At 35.3% G+C, this 13,843-nt stretch overlaps 1 protein-coding gene and 2 pseudogenes across 1 annotated transcript; all 3 read left to right on the top strand.

Annotated features, from left to right (window-relative positions):
• The first annotated feature begins 365 nt into the window (after window positions 1-365).
• Window positions 366-3,822, top strand: LOC125594242 (annotated as a pseudogene).
• A 221-nt stretch (window positions 3,823-4,043) lies between these two features.
• Window positions 4,044-4,739, top strand: LOC106453979 (annotated as a pseudogene).
• A 2,264-nt stretch (window positions 4,740-7,003) lies between these two features.
• On the top strand, window positions 7,004-10,142 carry LOC106452046 (phosphoethanolamine N-methyltransferase 1). The gene is given in 15 exon segments (XM_048770517.1): window positions 7,004-7,247; window positions 7,413-7,528; window positions 7,832-7,969; window positions 8,056-8,193; window positions 8,269-8,295; window positions 8,297-8,413; window positions 8,645-8,755; window positions 8,849-8,990; window positions 9,098-9,181; window positions 9,184-9,377; window positions 9,466-9,627; window positions 9,703-9,756; window positions 9,840-9,879; window positions 9,882-9,913; window positions 10,028-10,142. Coding segments are annotated over 15 exon segments (1,470 nt in total). The 5' UTR covers window positions 7,004-7,231; the 3' UTR covers window positions 10,127-10,142.
• Window positions 10,143-13,843: the final 3,701 nt, after the last annotated feature.

Here is a 13,843-nt window from a genome sequence, read left to right as displayed (position 1 = left end):
TGAAATCTGCTGTTGACTTCTACAGTACTGTTAGTGACTTCCGATTCATTTTGAGCAATATACTGAGAATATGGTTGTTATAAGCTAATGTATTGTTTCAATGGATATCACCTGCGAATGAATATAGAGATATGAATCTTTGAATTGTTACTATCATCGTTAGACACTAGGGCTGGATCTTTAAGTTGTAAGTTTGGATTCATCACCAGCTTAGATGGTTTCCAATTGCCGTAGAGAGTGTTTGACCTCTACTTACAGAACTATGGATATGTTGATTGATTAGTATATATCTATCTAATTTATGTTCATAATCTCATTCTCTTGTATGAACTCTTTTGACTTCGCAAAAGGTTCAAAATGCTGAGCTTGCTCTTTCTTTTCGTTCTCATCTGTTTTCCAGATTCGATGTACAGGCTACGTGACTGGCTTTGGTCATCCAGATTGGGTCAGACGCATGAAGCTGCTTCTTCACGTGTCCTGTGGTTTCAACTCTTGTTGAAGGCGGAGCTACTTGCTTGGCAAAACTGTTGTCGATGAACTTGCCTTTAGGTTGTCTCTCCTTCGATAATAATGTGAGATTGTTAACTTTGTTGGAATCAGAAAAGGACATGTTAGTTTGGGCTTCCAGTGTGAAACTTTTTATTATTTTTTAGTGGAGAAAACAAGCGTTACGATTGTGGTTCAAGCATTTTGACCCCTTTGTTTTCTTCAGTATCAGTGGAGAAAACAAGCATTACGAGTCTTCCACAAATCCTGCTGCTCATGATCGTATTCCTGGGGCGCTTCCAGTGGAGCTGCTGTTGCCGTTGCTACTAACGCTGTGCGATTTTGCCTTAGGTGAGTTCTGTATATACTTTTTTTTCCTCTTTAGGACAATGTGGTGTGCGAGATAGGAAAGAAGTTTTGAGAACAAAAACATGGTTTGACGTTATATTCCTCTAGGAAGGCCCTAAAAATATCCTAAACTTGTTCTAGTATTTACATGACATTTTCATCAAAGCTGCCACCATTTGCTTTTCTAAACAAGATGATGTTATCACCATAAATAAGAACACTACTTCTGCATTCATTTTGCTTTCATCGTAAACGATATAGTGAAAGCTCAGAATCGGGTTGTATGAATCACTGAACCATATCACACGCTTTCATAAACTTCGAATTATAGTAGAGACGGGGAGATTTCAAGAGAGAATCACATCCCCCAATTTTCTGTATAAGCATAATGATATATAATCACGCTCATTTTCGCTTATTGGCCTCTAATATAAGTTGCTTGATTTAGTATCTTATTGTCTATACATTGGCCTCTCCATCCATCTCTAGAATCTCAACCGTTTACTGGTTCTTGTTCATTTTAAATAGATATGGTCTGATGACTTGCATCTTTCAGGAATCGACACAGTTGGTGGGTAAGAGTGCCTGCTGGATACTGTGGCGTTCTTGGATTCAAATCTTCCAAAGGGGCCATTTCAAACACAGGGATCATACCAGTATCTTCTAGTCTTGACTCTGTTGGTATGAATACTTATACATGTGTCAATTAGACCTTTGTGGTCTAATAATTGGATCTTATATATAGCAGTTTTGATTGTCAATACTTATATTGCAAGATGACTTCATTTATATGGAAATTACATTAAGCACTATTATATGAGCGGTTATTAGTTCTTCGATCAATAGATATTTCTTCAGATGGTTTGATCGTGATCCAAACACCTACGTCGCGTTGGCCATGTACTCTTGCACCTTCCATTTGCCCACAACGGAATCCAAGGCAAATCATAGTAGCTGACGACTATTTTCAGCTGTTAAAGATCCCTGTGGACCGGATTACACAGGTGGGACCAAATCAGCTGAAAAGCTCTTCGGAAGTATGCTTTTGCTCTTCTTGAAGTACCTCCGTCGTCATATATCCTGATTATAATTGAGATATCCTTTGTTTTATTTCAGAACAATCGCTGAAGCATCAGAGCCTGGAGAACTATATTGAATCTAAAGTTCCTAGCTTGAAAGAGTTCACTAGGACGAAAGCCATTGCTAACACGAAGGTCCCAACATCGAGGCTACTAGCAAATGTCATGCAGCTTCTTCAAAGGTGTGCCTGTCGTTTATTCACCATCAGAGGATGAGAGAATCTCGACTCTGAACTCTTAAAAACGATCTTGGCTTGTATTGTAGGCATGAGTTTCTTCAAAACCATGGGGATTGGATCAATACAGTGAAGCCAGCTATTGGTCCTGTGATTTCTTCACAAGTGTGTGACAACGCAGAACTAACCAATGAAGAAATTGAGAATCTGAATACAATTAGAAACCAGACACGAGTGGCTATTAATTCACTTCTCAAGGTATTCATGCTCTTTCCATGCTATCTCCACAACTTGAGCAACTTTCGTTAAGAGTGACTTGACTAAGCTTAAGTGTGTTTGTTTCCATGGTCAGGATGATGGCGTTCTGGTTATCCCAACAATGCCAACTCTTCCTCCAAAACTTGGTAGCAAAGAGATAATCTCCGAAGACTATCAAAACCGAGCTTCCAGTCTCTCTTAGCATTGCTAGCATATCGGGTTGTTGTCAGGTTAGATCTCACTCTCTTATTTGGTCCTTTCCAGTGAAAAAAAACGATGGTAAATGGGCAAACGCAGTTCACATATTATGTGTCTTTGAACATTTATTGGTCTGATAATACAGGTGACTGTGCCACTGGGACACCACGAGAAGTGCCCTGTTTCAGTTTCTTTCTTAGCAAGACATGGTGGTGACCGCTTTTTACTAGATACAGTGCAGACAATGTATGCTGTCTTTGCAAGAGAACTCCAGTATTATTGCCGATCCTAAATCATCTAAAAAGACCATCAGCCTAGAAGAGTCAGCTGAAATTGCCAAAGAGAAGGTCTATTAATTATCCAAATGGCATTGTCATCCTTTGTCTAGTGTGGTTCTCATTTGTTATTTTCTTTGTTCGTTGATTTTGTAAAACCAGGGTAACCAAGCTTTAAAGAGAAACAGTGGCAGAAAGCTATAGGTCTATACTCAGAAGCTATTAAGCTGAGTGAAAAAAATGCTACGTATTACAGTAACAGAGCTGCTGCATATCTTGAAATTGGAAGGTAAGTTAATTCTCTGCTTCTTAAAAACCATTCTAAGTCAGATATGTTTGTGTGTGACATTGGCTTGATAAAACCCTATACATACAGCTTTCTTCTGGCCGAAGAAGATTGTACCAAAGCTATCACTCTCGACAAGAAGGTAACTTTCTTTAAACAACTGGAGCTAGCTTAGTAATAACACTCTTTGCCTTGAACCTCAACAGAATGTTTCCTCTTTTTGGTCAGAATGTGAAAGCCTATTTAAGAAGAGGAACCGCAAGAAATGTTAGGCGAGTACAAGGAAGCCATGGACGGTAAGCTTTAAAGAACCAAGATCTAAACTATTTCGTCTTAATAGGTAAAAAATATTAATTTTTTTTTGGTAAACTCTGCAGATTTCAGACACGCGCTGGTGTTGGAACCAAACAACAAGAGAGCTTCCCTATCAGCCGAGAGACTGCGAAAGGTATTCCAGTGAAAGCTTGTCCGTTCTCAAGCGTCATTCCGCAACGTATGTTCCTTTAAGATGTATCCAAGAGTAAAGGCCAATTTTTGTTACAATCCTCGCATATTTAGGGACTCTATTTAGATACACTTTGCGAGAGTCTTCGCCGAAAATGGAATCAAAATATTACCGTTGTAACGGAGTTTTAGCGTTCACTAAAATTGGATTCCCAAAACTAACGTTCATCCTAAACAACGGATACCGAAACTCACGGTCGTCTTCAAATCAATGTGAAGTTAGGTCATCCCTTTAATATACATCGTTGTATCCATTTCTTTCACTGCAGTTATCTCCTCCCCGCAAACGCTTCGCTCTAAGAGAAACACAGAGCTAAGAGGAGGAGAGAAAACAAATAAAAATAAAAATAAAACGAAAATTTGTGTTGCAGTGGAAGCTTTGATAAAAGATTCGTAGAGAGTGAGCAATATATAGAAAATTAATCAAAGGGAGATGACCACGACAGGCTCACTATGAACAATCTTTTGGGACTCCTTAGAATCCGCATCAAACGAGGCGTCAACCTCGCCGTCCGTGACATCAATAGCAGCGACCCTTACGTCGTTGTCAAAATGGGCAAACAGGGTCATCTGATATTACAGTATCACAAATATTCATACGTGCAAATATTTAACTTAATTGTTTTTTCTTTGGTTGCAGAAATTGAAGACTCGTGTTATCAACAAAGACGTAAATCCAGAATGGAATGAAGATCTGACTCTCTCCGTCACAGACCCCACTCTTACCGTCCTCTTGGTATGTTTTTTCATATAAATCATATTTTAAAATTTTATTATTATGGACCATATGTGTAATATGTTTTGTATATAGACGGTGTACGACCACGACATGTTTAGCAAGGACGACAAGATGGGTGATGCAGAGTTCGAGATAAAGCCGTATATTGAGGCTTTAAAAAATGCACCTTGACGGTCTTCCTAGTGGAACCATTGTCACCACGGTTCAGCCCTGTCGTCGCAACTGTCTAGCTGAGGAGTCTAAAGTCACTTGGGTCGACGGTAAGCTCGTTCAGGATCTCGTTCTCAGATTACGTCACGTTGAATGTGGAGAGGTCGAGGCTCAGCTTCAGTGGATTGACCTCCCTGGCTCCAAGGGTCTATGAATTACTTTTTCTTTATTAATCATCTTTACTTTTTGAGAATAAAAGTCAAAATCAAAAGTAAGAACATACCATCTTGAAAGTAGAAAACGCATATTAATCCATGCATGAGAGTATGAGGATTAAGAGCGTGAGTGATGTTTTGTTCCCAAATGGTGATCGAGTCCTATATATTGTCCATGTATATTTGGTTAGCTATGTGCCTCGAATAAATCCTTTGATTGACACGAACAACTGATTTTATTTATATGCTTTTATACAGTTACACATACACACATATTGGGATGCTTGTATGTTCATATATTTTCATTATTTAATATCAACCAAAAGAACAGATAATGATCCAAACTCAGCCATAAACGTTTTAATAAAATTAAAAATCAGCATGGTACCATTCACATGGATACCGCAACGCCTTTTTCGACAACTGATATCAGAAGTTAATGTTTACGGTGCTGATTGCTGAAGCAGAACATATGTGATTAAATGTAGTGAACAAGATTCACCTCTAAAAAAATAACTCTGAATCTCATGAAGAAATTATACTATGAAATAATGGGGTCGAAGTGAAAAGAGACAACGGAGATATTAGGTGAAGAGAATCCAGGTGTACTATAATGAGTGATCCACCATCGCTGAAAACGACAAAACACGTGAACCCATTGTTGTCCTTTAATACAACGTGTCTTGATGATCACCATCAGTAGTGTGTCAAGTGACTGTGATGACACTGAAGCGTCTTTCTTGCTATTTACGAAAAAAGTAAAAGAGATTCGAGTATAGTATACTGTTTCTAATTTTTTATGTTTGATAGAGATCCCAAGGGACCCTAAATTACGGTTCCCTATGAACGATCTAGAGATTCCCTTCCACCAACTCTCCCAAATTACTCATTTAGTTTTACAAACCTTTTTAGTATTGTTTAATTCGTTTGACCTGAAACTCATTTCCAAGAAACTTCCATTCATACTCTTCAAAAAGAAAACTGTATATGTTCTGAATTCCGGTAACGTTTTTACTTTTTAGCCAATGCCTATCAACTGAGATTTCCTTTTTTCTGAAAAGATGTCACTAGAGCCTACAGGAGATAGACCACACTTGCATGCAAACACTAGATTTTTGTCCAAAATAATTACTGAGTCCCACCAATAATACACACATCCACCAAAGGGTAACATAGTCCACAATGTCTCTCATTTCTACACATGCTCGTCTCACTGCCATCCCTTTCGAAGCTGGTTTATATTTTTTTTCTCAAATCACCCATTTTAGTAAATTTTTTTTTTTTTTGCTAAGAAAAAGGGTTAAACCCGGGTCTATTAAAGACACAGACCTAACTCCCGGGTGGGAGGTGCAATCCACGGATGATCCTCTCCGGGTATTCAAATGGGCGCGTAAGCATGGGCCCATATCCGCGTGGCCACATGTGGAGCTAATAATTTTGCACTAGAGGAGAATCGATCCCTGGCCTAGACCAACAGGACAACTCTTCCTATAGTGGAAACCACTAGACCACCATTTTAGTAAATTTAAAAACGCCACTTTAATATATTTAAATATTAGGGGTTGGAAAGATGTCAATAAAAAATATATAATTTTTATAAAAATTTAAAAAGTTACTAAAAATTTAAAATTATATACAAATTTTAAAAAATTCAAATATAATGTTGTTTATTGAACACAAATTATTGACAAAATTAAGAAAAATGTAAGAATTTATATTTTCTTTTTATTTTTATTTCATTTTGATATAGTTGAAAAAATGAAAAGTAAAATAACTGACACATTTTTTTAAGAGTTTCAAATCAACAAAATCATTAGTTTTAAGGGGACATGTGTCATGTTTTGGTCTACGGAAGGTTAAGGTAACATACTCAAATCGGAAAACATCATAAACAGAAAACACAAACCCCAAAAACCCGAAAAAGCCCAGATCGAAAACATCCTTCAGCAAATGACAGAGCGACAAGTACCCTAAAATGATAAAAAAAATTCTACTTTATTGGTAAAGATATGATATTTAAATTCAAATATGTAAGAAGATTTGTTGTATAAATTAAAATATATAAAATATAACGTATTTATAAAGTAAAAATATAAGCCGCAACATAAAAGACTAGATCACATTACATTTACTTAAAATTTACAAGTAGATTTTGACCAAAAGAACTCTTTGGTTCAATTTGTAACCAAACGCGTGTGTTTCTTGTTTTTACTTATTTACAGTCGTCAGTCAGTAAAGGGGGGAGCCAACCTCGAAAACGACGTCACCGTTTCCCTATAAAATCGGGCGCGCAGTTAGCTTCTCTCTCTCACCCACATTAAACCCTCAACACACATCTCTCTCAAAATACATTTTGTTCCCGAGTTGCGAATTGATGCAGCAGAGAGGCCGATCCGTCAACCGTAGATCAAGAAGCTTCTCCCGATCCAGACTCGCCGTCGAAGGCCACTGAAAACCATCTCTCTCTCGCAAACACATCTTTTCCCTCTTTTTTCCCCGACGAACACCTTTCCCACAATGGCAGCATCGTACGGTGAGGTTTCCTTCTCTAGATTAAAATCACGTTGTTGAAATGATTTATCGGCTTTTATGATTAAACCTTCGCAAATTTAAATTGAAAAAAAAAAAACACTAGAGAGAATGTTGAAATCTGATTTTGGATTGTTTATTAATAATGGAAATAATAATGTGGGAGCAGAAGCAGAGCGTGACGTCCAGAAGAGTTACTGGATTGAGCATTCAGCTGATCTCACTGTTGAAGCTATGATGCTCGACTCTCGTGCTGCTGATCTCGACAAGGAAGAACGCCCTGAGGTAAAGAGCATCTCCAATCCCCTCTATTTTTCACTTAAAATAGAGTTAGAGTAAAAAATGCTCCCATGGTATTCTATTGTTTTTTTTTTTGTTCATCACTCTATTTTCTACTCTAAAATAGTTTACGATTGGAGTAAACTCAAACTCTATATAGAGTTACTTAAGCCATTGGAGATGGTCTAACTAACCTATATATATTTTTGATTAAATATATTCATATTAGTGTGATTCAGTTTAATAGCTCTGGTTTGGATTGATGATACCACTTTGTTTATTGATTTGATTGGTTTAATGTTATTGCAGGTGCTCTCTTTGCTTCCACCCTATGAAGGCAAGTCGGTGCTGGAGCTTGGAGCTGGTATTGGTCGGTTCACTGGTGAATTGGCTCAGAAGGCTGGTGAACTCATTGCTCTTGACTTCATTGATAGCGTCATCAAGAAGGTTTTTTTTTTTTTTACTACTTTTATTCACCTTCTTAGGTCTTGTTGTTATGCCTAATTGCTCATGGCCTTACAATGTTACTGCAGAATAAGAGTGTCAATGGGCATTACAAGAATGTGAAGTTCATGTGTGCTGATGTTACATCCCCTGACCTGAACATCACTGATGGATCCATTGACTTGATTTTCTCCAACTGGCTTCTCATGTATCTCTCTGACAAAGAGGTATAAACATCATCTTTTTTATCAATGAGAAAGCAAGTAAGTTTTCTTTTTTTAAATGGTTTTGTTTTGGTGCAGGTGGAGCTTTTGGTAGAAAGGATGGTTTGGTTGGATCAAAGTTGGAGGATACATTTTCTTCCGAGAATCTTGCTTCCACCAATCTGGTGACAGCAAGCGCAAATCCAACCCCACTCACTACCGTGAACCCCGTTTCTATACCAAGTTTTTTACTTTTTACAGAACTGTAATTTCATTTGTTTAGCGGGTTAAAAATAGTTAGAATGCCTATGCTTAAGAATATGTTTGAGATTTATTAGAGTTTTCAGTGGTTTGAATTGAAGAATAAAGGTATATAACCACTTGATTCACTGAAACGTAAATGTTATTGTGCCTTCGTGTATGGTGAATAAATGAAGTTCACTCACGTAGAGGTTATGCTGGTGAATAAATGCAGGTATTTCAAGAATGTGTGACACGAGATGCTGCTGGGAACTCATTTGAGCTCTCTATGATCGGGCAAAAGTGCATTGGAGCTTATGTGAAGAACAAGAAGAATCAGAACCAGGTAAAACTAAGACTCTGTCTATCAGGATTATCTATTTCCTTTTACTCCGACATCTTTAACCATTGATAACACTCTTTGTGATGTTCTATGCAGATTTGCTGGATTTGGCAGAAAGTCAGCTCAGAGAATGACAGAGGCTTCCAACGTTTCTTGGACAATGTTCAATACAAATCCAGTGGGATCCTACGCTATGAGCGTGTCTTTGGACAAGGCTTTGTGAGCACTGGTGGAATCGGTAAGATCCCAATTTGCTTTTGCTTTTGCTTGTGTTGTGGGTGTGGAGATGTTCTGTGTTTTTACGATCAGTACTCACATGTGTTTGTGTTATGTTTCTTGTGACAGAGACAACCAAAGAGTTTGTGGAGAAAATGGATCTGAAACCAGGACAGAAAGTGTTAGATGTTGGTTGTGGTATTGGTGGAGGTGACTCTACATGGCTGAGAACTTCGATGTTCATGTCGTTGGTATCGATCTCTCAGTCAACATGATTTCGTTCGCACTGGAACGTGCTATTGGACTCAACTGCTCGGTTGAGTTTGAGGTCGCGGATTGCACCACAAAACATTACCCTGAGAATTCGTTCGATGTCATTTACAGCCGTGACACTATTCTGCACATCCAAGTACAAGAAACTTTACCTCTCTCAGTGTTATCTCTTGGAAGTTTATCACTGTGAATGCTTAACTCGTTCTGTCAATCTTATTTAACAGGACAAACCAGCTTTGTTCAGGACTTTCTTCAAGTGGCTTAAACCGGGAGGCAAAGTGCTCATCAGCGACTACTGTAAGAGCTCGGAAACTCCATCTCCTGAGTTTTCTGAGTACATTAAACAGAGAGGATATGATCTCCATGATGTTCAAGCTTATGGGCAGGTTTGTTTTCTTTGTCAAAGATTTTCTTGTGTGTTCAAAAAACAGTAACTCTTAACGCAACTATTCAATGTATAGATGCTAAAAGAGGCAGGCTTTAACGATGTGATCGCAGATGACCGTACTGATCAGGTAGATGAATATTAACATTTTGGAAACCGAGGATTATCAGTTCTTAACAGAGTTTGTTTTTTTGGGTGTTTTGGATAATACAGTTTATGCAAGTCCTGAGACGTGAACTAGAGAGGGGGGAGAAAGAAAGGAAGAGTTCATCTCCGACTTCTCCAAAGTCAGTATCTTTTTTGTTTCCAAAAAGTTTCATATATCATAAAACACACATTCGAAGCTGTATCTATTGATTTATCGTTTGGAGTATCTAACAAAGCTTATAAAATAAACACAGGAGGACTATGAGGACATAGTTGGAGGATGGAAGGCGAAGCTGGAGAGAAGTGCTTCGGGTGAGCAGAAGTGGGGACTTTTCATCGCCAACAAGAACTAAAACCTCTTTTACTTCAAAATGCTTTTTTTTGCTTCTTCAATAATAAAAACATCATTTCCGTTTGGCAATGATGTTATGTGGACTTTGTGTGTTGTTTGTTTCTTACCTTCTTTCACTTTTTCGGTTTGATGTATAAACGAGTTTCGTTTGGTTCAATCTTTGTTTCCTATCACAATTTGTTTCAAATTATAATAACTAGAGATTTCTGTCTTATAAATTTATTTTATTATAATATATTTGTCGGTTTTTTTTTTTACATTAACTTCTTGTTTTTTCCAATGTTAGGTTTTTTTAATTTAAATTATAGTTTATAATTTTTTTATTTTTCTTGTTGTAGATGAAGAATTATTTTTTTATTGATGATTTTTTGTATGTGACATAAACTTTTTGAAATTTTAAAATAATGTTATATATAGTACGATTAACACATTAAAGAAGAGAAATATATTCAGGCACATTTTACACAGGTTTTATATGCAAAATTTTAAACATTATATATGTATATATTATAGTTTGAAAAATGTAATGCTTTCTAAAGCTAATACTTGTTTTGAGTTTACATAACTTATCGAAGTTTTATCTCTTTTAAATTCAAATCACAGAAAAAAATATATCAAAAAGTCAGTCAGTATAGATGGGTTTTTTGGGCTTTTAAATCAACACTGAAAAATTACATGAATCAGATAACAAAAGTTTTATAAAACTGGATATAAAATTTGACCGAGCCAAAGATTTTTACACAATATGTTCTTTCTTCTCCAAATTGCGAAGAGCCTATGGGCACAAGAAAAAAAATCATATTTTTTTTTCCACTTATCTAACATTTTTTCTCCTTTACACACGAAGTTTATTACACTGCTATAAGCAATAGAGAACTCTATTCATATAAGATTATATCTATGCATTTTGACAAAGAAAAATTTTAGCCAACTTTAGTTTCGGAATGGCTAACTTCAGTCATATACACTATATTTTCTCTATGATTCAAATCTTACAATTTTAATATATGTGCAGATTTTCATGTGAAAAACACGCACGCCATCTATCATTCAACCTATTAATTTTTCCAAAGTAAACACTATAATCCTCGTTTGGTTAGCTCTACAAACTAATCTCTTTGGATCAGTTTACTAAAAAATATGGATACTAATGACATAAAAGAATATAAACACTATCAACAACAAATATTGGCACACGACTATTGGTTCAAGGAACATATTCCACGTAATGCGTTTATATCATGGCTGGCTTTGCGGAGAAGACTGCCAACCAAAGATCGCTTGAGGCGTTGGGGTTAAATATCTCAGGAACGTGCGTCCTTTGTAATCTGGAATTAGAGACTCACCATCATCTCTTCTTTGAGTGTTCTTTCTCTCGCTTGATATGGGAGCATTTTGCTGCTGAAGTTTGGATTTCTCCTCGGCTGATCTACACCTCTGTTGCAGCATGGATCAATCAACCTCCCGTCAACGCAGATGCGCATGCTACTCCAGTCATCAAGCTCTACTTTCAGTCAGCCATCTACCTGATCACAGCTGTCTCATCACCTTCATCAGTCATCATTGCCTCTCTCGACCGTATGATGTGTGACCGTCTTCTCTCTTACCTAGCAAATTCTTCTTTCTCCTCTTCTCTACTTCTTTTTATCTTTCTTGTATAAGACTTTCTTAAGGCTTTTTTACCTTGAGTTGTTATTGGTGGTTTTTGTTTCCTTTCTGTCAAAAGTTGTTAAAAACAACAGGGTAACCTTTCGAAAATGATAATCTTAACATCTTACAAAAAAAGTAACAAATATTGACTTATTTACGTGAATATATATTTTATTTTAAATCATTATAGTGGGACGAAGAAACACTATAATTTGTACAACAAAATTTTCTTAGATTCACCCTCATCATACTCACCATTTTTTACCGTTTTAATTACATTAATTTTACATGAGCTTCTTCACCCTCTCCGGTTATTTTCTCTTTATTTATAACTACAATATAAAGTTATAAACTGTATATATTATAAATTAATTATTTATTTATCCTTGAAGTCTAACGATTAAAAAATATAACATAATTCAATATATATATGGATCTATTAATAAATTAGCAGTTACAATTTGAAATTTCTAGAAATATCAAAGTCGTATGTTAGTTAATTATCTTCTAAATGACATCTATTTCTAATTTTTTTGGATAAGAATATTTTGGCTGAGGTGGATAGTTCCAAAAGCTTTTAATTTAGTCTCTTTATATAGTAGGATTCTTAGATTCACCTCATCATACTTACCATTTTACCATTTTAATTACATAATTTTACATGAGCTATTCACCCTCTCCGGTTATTTTCTCTTTATTTTATAACTATATATAAAATTATAAACTATATATATTATAAATTAATAATTATTTACCTTTGAAGTCTAACGATTAAAAATAGAACAGAACATAATTCAATATAATATATATATATAATTCTATAATAAATTAGCAGTTACAAATTTGAAATTTCTAGAAATATCAAAAGTCATATGTTAGTTAATTATCTTCTAAATAATATATATTTCTAATTTTTTTTGGATGAGAATATTTGGCTGAGGTGGATAGTCTCATAAGCCTTGAATTTAGTCCCTTTTATATAGTAGGATTTTTTGGATTTTTTGTTTTCAATTCTTCCAAATAGACTATTTTAAGTTTTTGTCACAAAAATAGATCTTAAAAACTAAATTGACCAAAACAATTTTTTATTTTGATTGAAATTTTTTAATTTTTTTATTTTCTAAAATTTTAAATCTTATCCCTAAAAACTCCACTCCTTAACTCTAAACTCTACTCCTAAAACTCCACTCTTTAAACTCCACCATCTTAATCTTTAGATTATTAATCCGAGAGATATATATATATATATATTTTACTTTTTTATTATAAAATATTAAATCTATTTTGATCATTTTTATTTTTTAAAGTTTATATTTGTGATAAAATAAAATTTAGGTATGTCCGAATTTTTTTTTTTTTCAGTTTTTTTTCGCGATGTGTATTTTTTTAACCTTTTCATATTCCTTCTTGGCCACATTTTTTTTTTTTTTTGTTTTTCTCCTTTTTTTTTCCCTTATTTTTTTGATGGAACTAAATGGGGCTTTCTTTTTAACCAATTTTCTTTTTCCCTTTTTTTTTTTTTTTTTATTTTTTTTTTTTTTTTTTTTTTTCCCTTTTTTTTTTTTATTTCCCTTCCTTTTTTTTTTCCTACTCCTCTCTCTTTTGTCCCTTTTCCTACTCTTTTCTTTGTCCCCTAACAACCTTCCAATCCTATAGTTCTGTCGCACTTGTGTGTTATTCTTATAAACCGTTTATTGTTTTTATTAGATGGAATGCCGCCACATTTGTTGGTCTTCAGTCTTTTTGTGTTCGGTTCAACAAACCTGAACTGTATATATAGATTGTGATGGAACGAACCGGGCTAAGTCAATTTCTTTATCAATATTAATTAGGACACCACTTTATTTATTAAGGGCTTTTTAGGCCCAAAAGGTGAAGACCGTGATTATTTACTTGAAATATTAGCCTCTGATGAATTAGTCAAAAACTATGTTACAATCTTACACCTGATAGGCAATGGGTGTCAAATCCAAGCTAAACATTACATTGCTTGTTGTTTTTTTGTGAAGAGTCAGAGGTCAATCGTGAGTTTTTTTAATATAACATTCCAATTATTTTATTCACTTTT

This window comes from Brassica napus, assembly GCF_020379485.1.
Source record: "Brassica napus cultivar Da-Ae chromosome A5 unlocalized genomic scaffold, Da-Ae chrA05_Random_21, whole genome shotgun sequence".
NCBI classification, from domain to species: domain Eukaryota; kingdom Viridiplantae; phylum Streptophyta; class Magnoliopsida; order Brassicales; family Brassicaceae; genus Brassica; species Brassica napus.
This window is presented reverse-complemented; position numbering and strand designations above follow the sequence as displayed.